Source organism: Myotis lucifugus, unplaced genomic scaffold (genome assembly GCF_000147115.1).
Source record: "Myotis lucifugus unplaced genomic scaffold, Myoluc2.0 scaffold_101, whole genome shotgun sequence".
Lineage (NCBI taxonomy): Eukaryota > Metazoa > Chordata > Mammalia > Chiroptera > Vespertilionidae > Myotis > Myotis lucifugus.
In genome coordinates, this window is record NW_005871149.1 from 847,282 (window position 1) to 863,747 (window position 16,466).

A 16,466-nucleotide genomic window follows, 5' to 3' on the forward strand; every position below is an offset into this window, starting at 1 on the left:
GGGACACTCTGTCACCCATCCTTTTTGCCACCTTCTCAGTTAAACCCCACAAGGCTGAGTTGCTCATTAAGTCAGCAAGTATTTATTGAGCACGTGTTGCATACCAGGTACTGTGCCCAAGCCCAGAAAGACAGTGCTGAGGAGAATGGAGGAACTAGGGTAAGGAAAGCAAGGCCTAGGGGGCGCCATGGGAGGAGACACCCACTCTTGGGGGCAGGCCTGAGCCCCAGGGCGGGCTTCCTTCACACTAGTCCTGGGAAAACAGACCCTCCCTGTCCTTCGGGAGCTCACAGTCTAGAGCAGGGACTGTGGCTTTGGAGGAAGTGGTGCCGGGGCTGAGCGGGCACCCGCCTTGTGAAGAGCTCGGGAAAGTGATCAGAGGGAGCGAGATGTGCGAAGTCCTGGGGCGGGAAGAACCTGGACGCTGTGGAGCTGAAAGCGAGCCTGAGAGCTGGGGCGGAAGGAGGGCCGTGGCGGGGCGAGGGCCACGAGTCCGGCCTGTGGTGTGGGCCTGGCAGGTTGTGGTAAGGGTTTGGGTTCTCATGCCCAGCAACAGGGGAAGCCATTGGAGGGTTTGAAACAGGAGCGGTGCGGTCCATCTTACAGTCTGAGAGCACTCTGGCTGCTGGGGGGAAGTGAGGCAGAACCAAAGGAACCAGGGGGTTACCTGTGGCCAGCTGAGAGGTGGCTTGGCCCTCTGGGTGGCACTGAAGGTGGAGAGAAGTGGGTAGACTGGAGATGGAATTTGGAGATAGAACTGACCCAGGTGAGGAACTAAATGCAAAGGGGAGAGGAAGGCAGGAGTTGGCGGTGATGTCTGTTTCTGACCTTGAGCAACGAGGTGGGTGGAGGGGGCCACTCCCTGAGTTGGGGAAAAGAGGAGGAATGTAAATGGAACATGAGAGTTCACCTCTGAGCTTTGAGACGTGCCGATGTCTGGGAGGATGTCCACAGTGAAGAAGTGTGCTCCATGAGTCTGGAGTCCAGGAAGACAGGCTCTGACGGGGCCCTAAGTTCAGAGTCGTGACCATGGAGATGGGCATTGACGTGGATAAGGAGGAGGGAGAGGCCCAGACCCGAGTGCTGATGAACTGTGCTATTCAGAGGCAGGGATGGGAGGAGGACCCAGCAGAGACTGGGAAGGGACAGCCAGAGGGGGGATAGCGCCGAAGGGGATGCTTCCCGAGCAGACGGTCATCTCCGTGAAAGGCTTCACAGAGCGGCCTCACACAGCAGGACCAAGAGATGCTGGGGCAGGGGGCGGGGGAAGCCCAAAGCTTCGCGTCAGCAAAGAGAAGGAAGCCCAAGCCGCTGTCACCGGCAGTTCAAGTGTGTGCCCTCGGCTGAGCCCAAAGCCCTGCCTGTTTGGTGTCCCCAGGCACCTGTTGGCAGAACCATTCAGCTGCCCGAGGAGACCACCCACTGGGACCAGGACTCTCCCCTCCTGCCACAGCCCCGCCGGCACAGAGAGGGGTGCTCACCGCCCCGAGATGCCCACCCTCTTCCTGGGGAAGCTGATGGCTATTTGACAGCCACGGGCAGACGGACAGCCCGAGTTGGGAAATGAAGACAGATTGTCATTGCCAACTTTGCTAATGTGCCTCTTGCTACTCCGTCATTAATGAAGATGCCAGTGGGCGGACCAGGGTGGAGGGGAGGTCCTGGGCTCTGGACTCCCGTGGCCAAGAGCCTGGGGTGCAGACTCCCCAGCTTGCCCAGGCATTGCCTCCATCTCTTCTGGAACTTTCCTAACTCCGCTCCCCTCTGGCTCCTTCCACCCCCGCACAGCCCCTCCCTCTGCGCCCACCTTTCCAAATGTCCTTAGGAAGAGAGCTGCACCTCCCCGTGTGATTCTGAGTCACGGATATCTTCCCAAAGTAATGGTGCGTGTGAAACACTGAACCTCTTTTCAAGGGCAAGTTCACGAACGGGAGAAAAAGTTTCCTAAACCAAACCGTCTGTTTCCCTGAAGATGCTCAGATACAGTCACATTGGCCTCCTGCTGTGCTGTAGCCTCTCCGGATCCCTGGGGACCAAACCCAGCCTCCAGGATCTCCCCCACTTCCTCCCGCACCCCTGGGCTCCACGTGAGCTGGAGGGTCCCCTCTTCTCCCGGTGTCCACACCACAGGCTGCAGCTGGAGTATATGGAGCTCGTTTGAGGCGCCTCAATTCTGCCCCATTATTTATTCATAATGCTGCAAAGCCCTTGGGGCGGAAAGCACTTGAGAGAGAAAGCAGGCGTGGAACTCAGAACAAACAGAACCCAGCAGGGAGCCCGAGCATCTCGGCACACTTCCCGCCCTTCCAGCCACCCATCCAGGGAGGAACCCACCCATCCAGGGAGGAACCCACCCACCCACCCACGTCATCAGACCAGTGCTCACAGCAGGAGCGCGCTCAGCACTGGAAGGAACGCCCACCCCGGGCCCCCTCCCAGCTGAGCCTTGAACCAGCTTGGGGCTGGGGCGGGTGGAGTGAGTCTCTCTCTCCTCCACTGCAGCCCCCTCATCAGTGGGTCTCCCCATCCTACAGATGTGGTCTCCGATGGGCCTTGGCCTTGCTCCAGGGCACTTGTAACATCTGTCCCTAGGCCTTTGGACCCAGGGACCATGGGCACACACCCCAAGTCAGACCCAGGAGGAGGGGACAGGACAGCTGGCCTGGAGAGACAAGTGTTGACCAGGGCAGTCAGAGGCAGAGAGAGGCTATTTTAGGGTGGAGAGAACAAGGCGGAGACGTGGCCTGCAAAGTAACCTGGAGGGCTGGGGGGCAGAGCCTCAGAGAGGCAGGAGGGTGTGACCCAAACTGTGGGCTCTCCGGCCACACCACTGGCTGTAGGGCCTCACATCCCAGCTCTGCCATGTTGCAGCTGTGTGTTCTTGGGCCAGTTGCCTAACCTCTCTGTACTTCAGTGTCCCCATGTGGAAAATGGGGGGTAATGATAGTACCCGTCTCATTAGGCTTTTGTGAAGATTGTGTGGCTTCATATGTATAAGCACTTAGGACTGAATGGCACATAGTAAACACTCAATAAATGTTAGTGGGTATCACAGCTGGTGTGTAGGGCACCTGAAACAGAAGGGCCAGCAGCAAAGGCAAGGGCTAACTCCCAAAGAAACCGGCATGCCACTCTATTCTGTTAAATACGTCTTACTATTCATCAATGTCAGAGGTGGAGCTTGCCCCAGAGCCGCCTGACCCCCACCCCCATTCACAACCACTCCTTTGTCACCAGTGTTTACTGAGCACTTACTACGCAGCAGGCAGTGGGCTAGACATGAACGCTATAAAGATGGGTCCACCCAGCCCCCAGCCCTGTGATAAGAGCCCACTATCTAGTGAGAACACAGTGTTCACATGTAATCCCCACAATCAACTGAGAAGTTGTGGTCGGGGCTCAGGCTATGAAGAGGGGGTCACGGTGCTGTGCGGCAGATACCAGGGCAGGGCGGTCCCGCCCGTGTCCCGCCTCCACATCTGACCCATCTCCACCCCCAACTCCAAGCCCCAGGCCGACACGGAGCGTTGCCGTGGAGGTTGCTTTGCCCAATGGAGCCAAATTGGCTTCCACCCATCTCTCTTCCAGGCCCTGCCCAGGGTGACTTGGCACGCCCTGCCCAGAGCCGCAGAGCTCCGTCTCCTGTGGCTTTCCTGAAAGTGCAGCGGATGCTTCTCGCTGATGATGAGAGGTTCAGACAAGCCACTGAATGATTAAGAGACTGGAAGTGTTCTCTGAGATGGGGAAGCATCGTGCTGGCTCCGCTCAGCCTCGATTCCCAAGACAGACCGGGAGGCACTGCGGCCACTCACTGCCTGTTTAGGAGAGAGAAAGCTGGTCCCAGGGAGGATCAAACTCGTGGAGGCAGTGGGGACCGGGGAAGGAGAGCCTCTGGATTTCAAAACCAAGTTGCTTGATTCTTTGAGGTGGGCCACAGGCACCAGCCAGGCATCCTTGGCCATCAATGGTGATAGGCTTTCCACTTTGATTCTTTGGTTTAATGACGTCACAGGGACCTTAAGGATAGAACATTGAGTACAAGTCCTTCATATCACAGACGGGAGCCCAGAGCTGTGAAATGATGTGCCAGGGTCTCGGGCCGAGGGACGAAAGCCCCTGTGGGTCACGGCTCTTTCCCGGGCATCGCAGGGATTTGTTCTCTGTGCCTGGGGCCATGTGAGCGCATCAAGAGAGAGAAGCACTTCCGTGAGCGCTTGCAGACGGGCTGCTGGGGAGCCAGCGGGAGCGATGCTGTGCCTTTAAGAATCGGACTGCCCAGATGCCTGGGCACTGAAGCCAGGGAAAGCGCTGCGACTGTGGGCAGCGACGTCAGGCAGACAGGTTGCACTTGAAACATCCCGCTCTTCCTCCCTGGCAGCAGGCCCGCCCCCTCCAAGCCCTAGCCAAGACGTTTAGCCAGCCGCTGCTGGGCTCAGATCTGCCGTCACCCCTAGATTAGGAGTCGGGAGGGCCAGTGAGTTTCTGGACAGCAGTGACCTCTCCGGCAGCGGGGAGCTCATTACCAGGCAGGGGCCCTAAGGCGGCTCCCCTGACAGTGGGTAGAGATGAAAGCAATAACACGCTGGCTATTCTGCAGCCCCTGGTCCCTCCTGGTTTTATTAAAGCCAAAGTGGCAAGCATTTCTAATGCGGATCAAGGCTAGGAAGGCACACAGATCTGGGGCTGGAACCTCCTGGGAAAGAGCACAGGGCAGGGAGAGGGCCTGGCAAGGCCACCTGTGGCACCGGGCTTTCCAGAGAGGGATGTGGCTACCTGAGATGCCGACTCTGTTTCCTTATTCCCCATCTCTCTATTCACTCAAAATCTACCTGTTATTTTCCTTATCAAATAACCCAGTCCCCTGCCTCCTGCGTGTGCAGGGGGCCACATCCCCTTTATCCACTGAGCCAAGAGCAGCCAACTCCCCACCAGGCCGGGTGAGGCCGTGACAAACAGCCCCATGTCTAACCTCTCCTCTGCTTCTTTGCAGGAAAGCGTGGATTTGGGGGAGATCATGTTCTCCCTCTGCTACCTGCCCACAGCAGGCAGGCTCACCCTCACAGTGATCAAGTGTCGGAACCTCAAGGCCATGGACATCACCGGCTACTCAGGTACCTCTCCCGCCCAAGGGGCCTGCCCGCGGCCACCCGGCAGCCCGAGCGTTAGGATTTGGAGAGAGAAGGAGGAGAACTGTCAGTTTTCACAGAAAAGCAGCTGCTCTGGAGGGACACGCCGTGGGTTCGCATCCCCGTTCTGCCACTTCCTTGCACTGCCATGTTTTGGTTTCCTAATCTGAAAAAATAACTTCCCAGGTTGCTTTCAGGATAAACGAGTTAATTCACATAAATGCTTAGAACTGTGCCAGGCACATAATGAGCACTCAGCAGATACTAGCTATTACCACCGTTCTTTCTCCAGAGGAGGGCGAGAATAGGAAGTGAACACATAGGAGTGAGTACCTGTTTGAGGTCCACGCCGCCTGCAGCCGCTCTGCAGTCCCAGGCAAAGGAGCAATGCCACCGAAAAGCCGAGTGCATTTGTGTTTGAGTTTTCCCTGCGGGGCTCCCGGCCTCAGCCTCAGCAGCGGGGAAGCTGCTGGGAACCGCAGGAAAAAATAAGTCCTCATCTAGCCACGAAGGAAATGCCTGCTTGGGGGCAGCTGTAGCGACGCAGCTGGACCTGGACGTGGGGTCGGAGGTTTGCTCCTTCGCCACGATTCTGCAAGGCTGTCAGAGGAGAGGGTGTTTGAGTTTTGATATCCCCGAGGAGTAGCTTGGGTCCCAGGAGCCTCCATCCACCCATCCACTCGGCACGAGTTAGCCCTAGGAGTGAAATGGGGCGAAGCATCCCTAGGAGCAGGCGCAGGGAGCAGGCTGGGCCGCACACGGAGGGCACGTGCAGGAAGAGGCCCGGCTGGCTTCCCAGGCGCCCACCTCAGAGGCTCTGATGACTCGGATTACAGCGTCAAGCCTCTCCCACGGTGCCTCCGAACATGGATGGGAGTGTAGGGAAGGTTTTCCCTTTTATCCCTTAGTCTAATCTCCTTCGTCTAATCACAGTTGCCGTAAAGAGGGGCTGGTCCAGCTGAAAACATCTGGCCCAGGTGCAACCTGGTGGTGCCCTTTGAAGAAGAGGCGGTAGAGGTCTTGAAAAATGAGGTTTCAGGGAAACACCCACACACTTACTGTGTCTTGGTTGCAGCTTTGAATCCCTAGGAGCTTCTGCTTCTAGCCGCCCCCACCCCGCTCCCTGCAGCGCTCTGGCCTCCAGGCCAAAGACTCCCCCAGTTAGCGCCCCCCCCCAATGCCTCTCCTTCCACCAAAGCTACCGCCACTCATCAGGAGGTGGGCAAGAGCTTAAAGAACCTTTTCAGACATAGTCAGCTTTCTCCAAAAATACAGCCACCGTAGATTTCATTTTAATATCAAAATAAGTGCATGCCAGGGACAGAAATTCACAGAGGACTCTCAAGGCTGCTGAGGCAAATGGGATTTTGCTTCCCAAGTCCCCACACTATCTTCTCGGGTGTAATTAAATTGATGTGCTAGGGAGAGAGCTGGTGGCGGAGCCACTGAGGTCACTGCGGAGGCTGCTCCCCATCAGAGGGCTGGGGGCAGAGGCCACGGGCTGAGTCTAACCTCCTTCTCACAGTTGCCCCTCGTTCCCACCTGGGCTTAGAATCTGCTGCTGTCTCAGCTTGATTCTGAAGACGCAGGGGTTGTCTTCTTGTCAGGGATTTCTGCCTGTTTTGTTCACTGATAGAATCAAGTGTCTGGAACAGTGCAGAGAACACAGTAAGCATTGGATAAATATGTATTGAATGAGTGAATGAATGAATGAATGAATGAGTGCATGGATTTATAGCTTGAGGAGCCTTATCCGGGTGATGCAGCGGGGGCATACATGCCAAGGGCCTCTCAAACTAGACCCCGTTTTTGAGGATGACTTTGAGGTTACCTTCAGCCCAGACTGCTTTGATGTTGGACTAAACGAGGGAGGGAATAGAGCTTATTTGTGGTCTGTTCTTGATTTATATGGCGTTGACATCTAAAACCAAGGATCTTCCTATTCTCCTTGATCTAAACTGGTCGTGAATCAATCCTCTAAGCCTATCTACTGGAACCATGACAGTGAATATAATTCAAAATAGTAAGGATGGTTTGCCAGGAAGGGGTGGTGAGTCAGTGAACTCCCCCATCTCTGCCACATCTGGTCTGTACTACTTTGGATCCAATGGTTAAAAAGTGAGCTTTGGAGTCAGACAAGCTAGGGTGCAAATCTTAGGCAAGTTTCTTCATCTCTTTAAACCTCAATTTCCCTACCTGTAAAATGATGATGAATATTTTATAAGGTTAAGATGACATGTAAATGACATGATGCATATAAATCTCTTAGCTCAGTGCCTGGCACATACTAAATGCTGAGTCATGATGGCTCTCGTGACAACGAGGCTGAATACCCTGCTGGTCTTTGTGCCCCGCCCTCGGCTGCTTCAACAGCACAGGCTGTTGGAGAGGAGAGGATCTCAGAGGTCGTGTGGAGCCAGCGTCCCACCGGAAGCCGTAAAGTTTGGCCTCAGCACCCTGGGGAACAGTCACCTCTCTGCTCAGTGTCTCAGGTGCTGGTGAGATGGTTGGTTCTTGCAAGGGACGTGCACCGCTGGGTTTTTGGATTTGCCTCGTAGGGGTGGACAGAGGGAGGCGGAAGCTGAGGGTCAGGCATAAGGCATTTGCTCCGTGCACAACCCACGGACAGGTGGCTCCTTCCCAGCCTGGAGACATGGACGTGTGGCCTGCCATGGGAAGGTATGGACACAGGCATGGCAGGTGGTGTGGCAGCCTCCGCCTGAGGACACTTTCCAAAGCAGTGTGCACCCTTCAGGAGTTTCAGGGTTGCCATGGTAACGACAGGTCTGGGCGCTAGCTTTCCCTCTTCTCTGCTTGGACCTGAACTCAGTCCCGGGCATATCCACAGGGAGGGAGCCGGCAAAACCAAAAACTCCTGCAGCGATGCTCAGGCCGCCTCTTTCTTTTTTGCTGAAAATCCTCCTGAGAGGGGGCCCTTTCAAATGGGCCACGGGGGACACAGGTTGATTAAACACCTCATAGTCTCCCAGTTCCTCCGTAAACCCATGTCTCCATGTCCCTGTGGTTAAGGCACAGCTGCCACTGCACAATGGCTAGTCAGTGGCTCATCTGTCTACGGAAATGCCTTCAAGGCTTGGGGTTTCTGATCAGGGTCACAGCTCTCTCTAGCTCCCCTGTAGCTGTGTGCCTCAACTGCCACCGGGCAATGCCCAGGAAGCGTGAGGCCTGCTGGGCGCCTGGGTGCCTGGGAGATGAAATACACCTGTGAATCCAGGAGCCGGGGGCGGCTGCTCGGCCCCCACCTCCTGACAGATTCGCATGAGCCCTGGCATCTGGGCAGGAGGGTGTCTCCGCACATCAGTGTCTCCCAAGCTGCTATTACCCGCGAGCCGCCCTCCCGCTTCTCGAGCTGTGCCGCATAAATCACAGTTATGATGCCGCCGGGACACCTGTGCCACGGGATACAATAGGCGTCACTTCACTGGGATGAGTAGAAAATTTCAGGGTAGAAAGATGACCATGAAACACCCATTCAGAAAACTAAAGAGACAAAGATGGGAGGCCCGTGGATGTCCAGGAAAAGGACGTCTTCTCGCGGGATGGCGAGAATCCAAGATCCCACTGAGAAATGAAACGCCAGCCGGCTGCCCTCACTGCCCCGGCCACAGCTCCCTCCTCCACCACTGCCCAGAAGTGGGCAGGAACCGGCCTCAGAGGAAGCAGAGAGGGGCTACCACTCCCCTTCTGGGTGCTGGAAATGAGCTTCTCGAGACAATGGGACCCCTAATCCTCCTGCCAGGTGTGGAGCACACGGACAGCACTGTGACTGTCGCTGTTCAGTGACTCGGACAGCGCTGCTTCTCTTTGGGTGCCATCGGGTTCTATTTTTACCCCCTTCCTCTTTGGTTAATAATGCTGACAAGCCCCCCAGAGAAAAGGACTCCAACGAGGTGAAAGGAATTGAGTGCCTTTGTTCAGCTTCACCACCCTTGGGAGGCAGCCGGCCAGCACGGAGCTGAGATTTAGGGCGCTGATTGCATACCCATGGGCGGGGTCCTATCTGATTTGGGGCCAGCCTTCCCATTAGTGCAGGTCTGTTAAGCGCTCTCCCCAGAATCCTGAGGTCTCTGAAGCATGGCCTGTCCTCAGAGACACGTGTGCTCCATAGATTACTGGTGCTTTAATTGTTTTAACAACCCACTGGGGGCATCTGCTGACCAACAGTAGATGTAATAGGGCTTCTGTCCCTCTGGTGCAAATGGTGTTAGAGGACATCTGTTTAACAAGCTGCCTTCCCTTCCTTCCCGCCGCCCCCGTCGGCACAGATCCTTACGTCAAAGTGTCCCTGCTTTGTGACGGGCGGAGGCTGAAGAAGAAGAAAACCACCATAAAGAAGAACACGCTCAATCCTGTCTACAACGAGGCCATCATCTTTGACATCCCGCCCGAGAACATGGACCAAGTCAGCCTGCTCATCTCGGTTATGGACTATGACCGGTAGGTACGGGCCCCAGAGGGACACGACTCCCTCCGTCTCCTGGCAGCGCAGGGCTTCTTGACCTTGGACCTTGTGGTTCACAGCCCAGTGTCCACCGGCCTCAGGCCTGGCTACAGTCACGGAGAGTACAGGAGCTCGAGCAAGAGCCTGGGTTCCCCTAGGCAGAAGCTCAAGCTTCACTTCCCAGCTGCTCCATTTCCATCGGGGCAGCTCCCCCACCAGTTCCCCTGCATTCAGTCCTGACTATTCCCGTTCCTCCCTCTGGCACCAAGTCCTGTTATCTGTCCTTGAAAAGGCCTCTCTCTCCTCTCCATTTCCGCTGCTGCTATCACTCCCGCTTGGGGTGGCTGTGCAGCCTCCATCACTCCCTGCCTCCCCCCAGCAACATACGAAAGGCACGCCTTCTTCATAAGAGACCGCTTTCTTTCCGGGCCGCCCTTCTCAAGAACCACCCATGGCTCCTGGTGCCCAGGCTCTTCCCTTGGACTCTCAAGGATTTCCATAATCTGGACCCAGCACGCCCATCCTTGATTTCTCCTTTATTGGAGATATTTCTTCTCTTCCACTTATCCAAATCCCACTCCTCCATCCAGACTGGCTCAAAGTATTTTCCGACGACTCTAGCTACGAGCACTCCTCTCTCCACTTGTCACTTCTGCCGAGGGAGAAGGAAACCACGCGGCAAAGTCTCACTCCAGGATTTCTAGCACAAGACCTCGGGCTTAGTAGGTGCTCGGTGAGCGTAGTTGAGCGATGATTGATGTTCTTGCTGAGTGAGTAATTCACCTCCCAGCTACTGGGGGTATGGAGCAATGGTGCTCAGAGCAGGTTGATTTATTTCCACATGCTGATAGCATTTCAAGTGTGGGTGTGATGTGCAAGCCGAGTCCAGTAAGGGAAGAGACCTGGACCCTCCAACTCCTCAAACTCAGGCCATCTGCCCGCTGTTTCCTGAGACTCCCAACGAGTGTATAACCTTTTGCTCGTCTGTCTGTGTCCAGTGTCTACCCAAGGAGGCGGGCAAAGCATCGCTGTTGCTGGCACCCTGCGGCCCTGCCGAGCACCTGTTTTCAGAGCTCAGTGCCCTGAGTTAGACCTGCCAACAGCGTCCCAGCCCCAGCCCACCCTCTCTGAGTGCGCGCCTGGCCCCCCATGGTGGGTCTTTTGTCTCTCCCTCAGAGTGGGCCACAATGAGATCATCGGAGTCTGCCGCGTGGGGATCAACGCGGAAGGCCTGGGCAGGGACCACTGGAACGAGATGCTGGCGTACCCGCGGAAGCCCATCGCGCACTGGCACTCGTTGGTGGAGGTAAAGAAATCCTTCAAAGAGGTGGGTGAGGTCGCCCTCGGCCCTTGGCATGCTTGCTGCATGGCAGCGCGCGCTGGAGAATGGCCGTGGGCTGCTGCGAGGCCTCGCCTTTTTGGTTCCTGGGGGGAGGGGGCGTGGGGCCATGCGCTTCTCCCCCAGTGTGACGGGCAGGGAGGAAGACCGTGGGCAGCTGCCTGGCAAAGAGCCTCTGATGTGGGGCAGACAGAAAGCAACACTGAGTTTTAGTTGGAAAATAAAAACTCAGAGGGAGCCTTCCCAGAAGCCCCGAATGCTTTCACCAAGGCCCTGGGCCAAGACAGCCCTTGAGGAGCGAACCCCATGGGGGTGAGATCAGAACTTGGCAAGAAATTCGACCTCTGTTGGGAGCAGCAAGTTCCGAGGCTGCAGCCTGGCAGCCAGGGCAGTTTTCACTCGGAGGGAGCAGCCAGGGCAGTTTCACTCGGAGGGAGACGCCAGAGATCGGCGCTGCTCTAATCTACGTTGGTGCTCGCGAGTGCGGCTGTAGGGCCTCACTTTCTGGCGGGTCTAACAGAGACGCAGTGGACCGGGCACTGCCTGGGGCTCCCAGGATTCGGGCTTTGAACTTGGCCCCTCCTGCCTTGCTGTGTAACCTTGAGCCAGTCCTTTCTCTCTCAACTGCAAGGAAAGCGTCCCCTCTAGTGACCGTTCCTCCGCCCCACCTCCACGGCCTCCACCAGAGTAAGGCCCTGTGATGTATCGCCTTGGTGGCCCCAGCCTGCTTTTCTCACGTGGGGGTGGCCAGGCAGGCTTTGCGTCTCATTCCAAATGACACCCCCTTCCATATCCTGGAAAGCCCGGTGATCATTCACTCATCTTAACGGACTCCATGCCTTACAAGTCTAGGGAGCTGCGTAAAATTGGAAAATCCGCTAATAAAAAAATAAAGCATCGTCCCTCTCACCACATGGGCCCTCACTTAAAAGCAGAGTCACCTAAAAACAGAGGAATCCCGTCCCCACACTCTGGGACACAGAGAAGGTGTGGCAGCCGAGCCAGAGGGCCTGCCTGCCCGCCTCCTTCTCAGTGGACAAGCCCCTTCCAGCTGCTTCCAGCGGTGAGGTGTCTCCAGAGAGACAGGGAGCTGAGGGTTGGAGGAGTGGAATCAGTCCTGGGGGAGCGAGGCCTCAGGGAGCCAGGCTCTTGATCTACCTCCCAGGTAGGTGAGGGCCTTTGAAGCTCCGACCCTGCAGCCTCTGGGGCCCCCAAGAGGGTAAGACATGGACGCAAAGTTCCTGTCCACCCGCGGCCTCGCCTCTCCGTCTTGTGGTGGCCTTGCTTTGACCACAGCTGTGGAGCTTGAGTGAGCAAGGCTGGTTCCCCAGCTATGCGGCTCCCAGCCCTCAGGGAAGCCTCTGCCCCCTCTTTTCCAGAAGGTTCTCTCTGGAGAGGGGAGGTGAAGTTCCACAACCAGCCTCCACCTACACAGAAGGCAGCTACTGACTCCAGATGACTCAGGGACAGCACCTGGGCCCTCACTGAGGGCTCCTCACTGATGCTGTGCCCCTCCCCTTTAAAAACCCTTTGGCGATATTTAAGAATGTAGCAAACCGGTCAGCATGGTTTAGGGGCGGGGCATAGGATGGGAGCTAAGAGGCCCTGATGGGTTCAGGCAGCTCAGGGTCCCCACCCTGGTCTTCAGTTTCCTGGTTGATGAATGAGGGCTAGGCTCCTCCCAGGCAACTCTGACCCTCCATGATGACTTGCACCCCCTTTCTAACCTGCAATCTGCAATAACCCATCACTGTTACCCAACTGGGCTGCCCACATAAACTGGATGTAACCAGCCAGGCGGGGGCTCGGGTGGAGGCAGGGCAGCACAGAGGTGGTACGACCCAGAATCACTCTTCTTTGAGATGAATGCAACCTAATTAAGCCAAATAATTGATTCCAAATCCTGTCTTTTGTGAGTCCAACTCACTCGTTCAGACTACAAAAGAAAGAAAGATAAAGTAGAATCAAGCCCTTGAAATGAATATTTGATGAGACAGTAAAGGGAAAGTAACAGTATATGGGGAACGAAAAGAGAATAAATTGATTTATATCCTCTGGGTTCTTTTTTCTTGACCTCGCCAACGGAGCTCCCCAAACCGCCCCTCCCCACTCGCTGTCCTGCCTTCTTCTGCTCAGCTGATGGGTTCTCTGAACGAAGGCGCTGACAATGACATTCGGCTTGGCAACCTAGGATTCCATCGGTACAAATGTGTATAAGATTTCTGTCTACGCCTTGAGCACCCACAGCTTAAGGATCTTTATAAACATGCACCCAAAGCCCACCGGGCTAATATGAAGTCCGTGTTCTTGGGTTCATGTGACGCGTTGCACGTGAACGCTTATCTCAGTCGTCCTTGGGGTTCTCATCCCGCCTTCTCTTCCGTCCTGTTCTGGACACTGAGGGAGAGTCTTGCCCTGGGACCGCTCTCTCCCATTTGTATAATCCGAGAAGAAAGCTCGCTCTCCAGCTCCCGGGAGGATAGATGGCATCGCACCTGGGAAGCATCTGTATTTATATTGCACTTTTCTCAGAGGAGTTTCGAGTGCTGTGATCATTTCTCTTTTTATTTACGAGAACAGAGGGCTCCGAACTTGCTCGCTTGTTTGGGGTTTTCACATAAGGTCGAGGGGAGCAAATGAACTGAAAGGTATTTTTTCCCTGCTGGGATTTTTCCCCCCATGAGTGCTAAGTGATTAAGCCACAGCCAGCATCCTTCCCTCTCTGCCTGTCATCGCTGTCACCACCTACCGCACCCGGGATGGCCAGCAACCTTCTCCAAGGCATTCTATTTTGAAGGGCCAAGTTCAGACCACCTGCCAGAGAGTTGAGGTCTCTGTTGGAATGTGATCCCTTTCAGGACAGTACAAGGTCTTCCTGGAGTGCAGCCCCCCGCCCCCAGGAACGACCATCTTCCCGCCTGTGGGGACCAGGTCTCCGCTAGTTCACAACCCCCGGACAAGCCTCCTGGGTCATCCACTGTCCATGAACCCGTCTCCTCTGTGTTTATCGTCATGGGAAAATGAGGGGTTGGTGGGGAGCCCATGTGCCTGCTTCCTTTGCCCTGGATAAACGAAGTGTGCTCCCTGTGCCTTCTCTTTGGGCCGTTACAGAAGGAAAAACGGGCGCTCTGTGTAGAGATTTCATTGTTTCCTCTGATCTGGCCCATCAGTCAGGTGGTTTAGGTGGCATGGGAACCCAGAGGAGAAGCCAATAATTACAAGGGACCTTGTACCAACATTAACGGTCATCGCAGATAAAGGAGAACTTCTAATAAAATGAAGGTCTGTTCAATGAAAGCCTTAGTCACCGCCTCATGTCATGTCCCCTTTTGGTTAAGAAACACTTACTTGAGTCAGAAGTCACAGTGGGCTCGACAAGCAGGCATTTATTGATCTAAAATATTTCACCAGGGAAGCCCTCGGTTGTGAGTGCATTCACGTGGATGCTGCGAGCAGAGACTGCTGCCCGGAGTTAGGAGTAAGTACCAAAGAGGTTAGGCGTCTCACTACATTCCCTGTCTCCTTCCCCTGGCGCGGCCAGGTGCCAGGATGGCAGCCGGGTGGCGTGGAAAGGAGCACCGAGTTGGGAGTTAGGAGACCTGGTTTCGGATCCTGGCTCTGCCCCCAGCTAGCTGTGTCTTCACGTCTCTGTGTCTGTTTTCTTATCTTCAAGAGGAGAGAGTTAGATGGGACGATCTCCCAGCCTGCCTCGGGTCTGGCGTGCTGGGTCACGCAGTGGTGGTCAGTACTGCTTGTCCAGCTGTGGTTGGCTGTAACGCTGCCGCTCGGCCTAGACGGGAAGTGCGAAGGGGCCTTGAGGCGCTGAGCTGGGGGAGGACGGCAGAGCTGGCTTTCCTGAGAACGGGGAGCATGAAGGCGGTCGGTAGGCTTGGGTCTCCTCAGCACCGGGGCCTCCGCCTTTCTCCAGAGGAGATGCTGATGGCAAATGGCCTGTTCCTTAGGGGGCTCGGCTTTGTCTGGAAATGGCCGTGTTGAGGGGGGAACGGTGTCCTTTCCCCCCTCCACGCACACACATGCACAAACGCATATCCAGCCCCCACTCAGCCCCGTCACTCCATGGGGAGACCCTGAGGCTCACAGCAGCACAGGCTGCTCTTTGGTTCCGGAAAGGCCATCCTGCCGTCCCCGACTCTCCCTGACCTTGTCCTATGGCACCTAGGAGAGTGTTGGGTCTCCTCAGCTCACAGAAAAGCCGGACTGTCTCCCTCTGAAGCTCACAGCCCCCAGGCAGGCTGGGAACATCCATCCACAGGATCAGCTCCTGGCCCAGCAAACACTGCTGTAGCTGTGACTGGCTGGCCTTTCCATGTAAGCAAGGGCTAGATCAGTGATGGCGAACCTTTTGAGCGTGGCGTGTCAGCATTTTGAAAAACCCTAACTTAACTCTGGTGCCGTGTCACATATAGAAATTTTTTGATATTTGCAACCATAGTAAAACAAAGACTTATATTTTTGATATTTATTTTATATATTTAAATGCCATTTAACAAAGAAAAATCAACCAAAAAATGAGTTCATAGTGTCATAGGTTCGCCATCACTGGGCTAGATGCTCAAGTGCGGGTCCATCAGCCTCACCCTCTCCTTCACCCCATCATGCCTCATGACATCACCCACTTTCACAGAGGGGCTAGGGCTGGGCTGAGAGGAGGCAACCCCGAGAAGAGAGAGCCAAGGGGAGCAAAGGCCGGTGCCCGGGAGGGGAAGGGGCTGCCGGCCCTCCACCTCCTACCTCTTCACCAGTCAGCGTGGATGCCCCGAGGAAGCATTAAGACTGAAGAACGCCCAGAGCTAGAGCAACATCGGGCTTTTAACTGTCCTAACAGCTCGCAGACAAATCGCTAATAATTCATGATCGGGCTCTTGACAGGGAGGGCATACTCTGCAGCCTGCCTCTCTCGCTAACATAATCCGATTTTCCGTGTGAGAAATGGCAGAAGCTCAGAAACGGCCCAGTCACCGCACCTCCTCAACATACACACACACAAGCACGCCTTCACGATCTCTGCAGTAGGTCTATTTCTAAGATCAGGTATTCCCAGCCAGTAGCCCTAGAGCTGTTCCCTTACGTTTTTTGCATGGCTGACAGCAACACTCAAGAAAGCTTCCAAGAGTGAATTCAGTGCATGAGCCAGACCAGTTCTGGAAGCTGAGCTGTCAGTTTCCTCCGCAATCAATAACCGGCTTCTCTCCTCCCAGCAGTGGCAGGGCCGCGCCGCCAGCTTCGACAGCGAGAGCTCGTGCCCCTCTCCGAAGCCACCTCCGACCCCATGAGCCGCACGGCCGAGCCACACCAACGGGACCCAGCACCGTTCTTTCTGCACCTGTTCAACCGTCTAAACACAGTGCCGTGCCGTCGGCGCACCAGGGGCAGCGCGGAGCGCGGGGTCCTACCTGCTCCCGTGTAGGTCAAGGCCGAGACACTTGTCCTGCGCTCAGATCTGTCTTAGTCTTTTCTGTCTCCCAAGGTGATGTTTCTTTGTGTGCGTGTGGTTTTCACTTTTTCTGGATCTGCTGTC

The 16,466-nt window shown here is 55.6% G+C and overlaps 1 protein-coding gene across 1 annotated transcript in view; it reads left to right on the top strand.

Moving 5' to 3' along the window:
• Window positions 1-16,239, top strand: part of SYT6 (synaptotagmin 6) — a 46,920-nt gene extending 30,681 nt beyond the window's left edge. The window contains exons 4-8 of the mRNA XM_023757021.1: window positions 4,991-5,111; window positions 9,413-9,584; window positions 10,765-10,915; window positions 14,339-14,405; window positions 16,147-16,239. Of these exons, the coding sequence (XP_023612789.1) occupies window positions 4,991-5,111; window positions 9,413-9,584; window positions 10,765-10,915; window positions 14,339-14,356 (462 nt within the window). The 3' untranslated portion in view covers window positions 14,357-14,405; window positions 16,147-16,239. The remainder of the gene's footprint in view (window positions 1-4,990; window positions 5,112-9,412; window positions 9,585-10,764; window positions 10,916-14,338; window positions 14,406-16,146) is intronic.
• The last annotated feature ends 227 nt before the right edge of the window (window positions 16,240-16,466 follow it).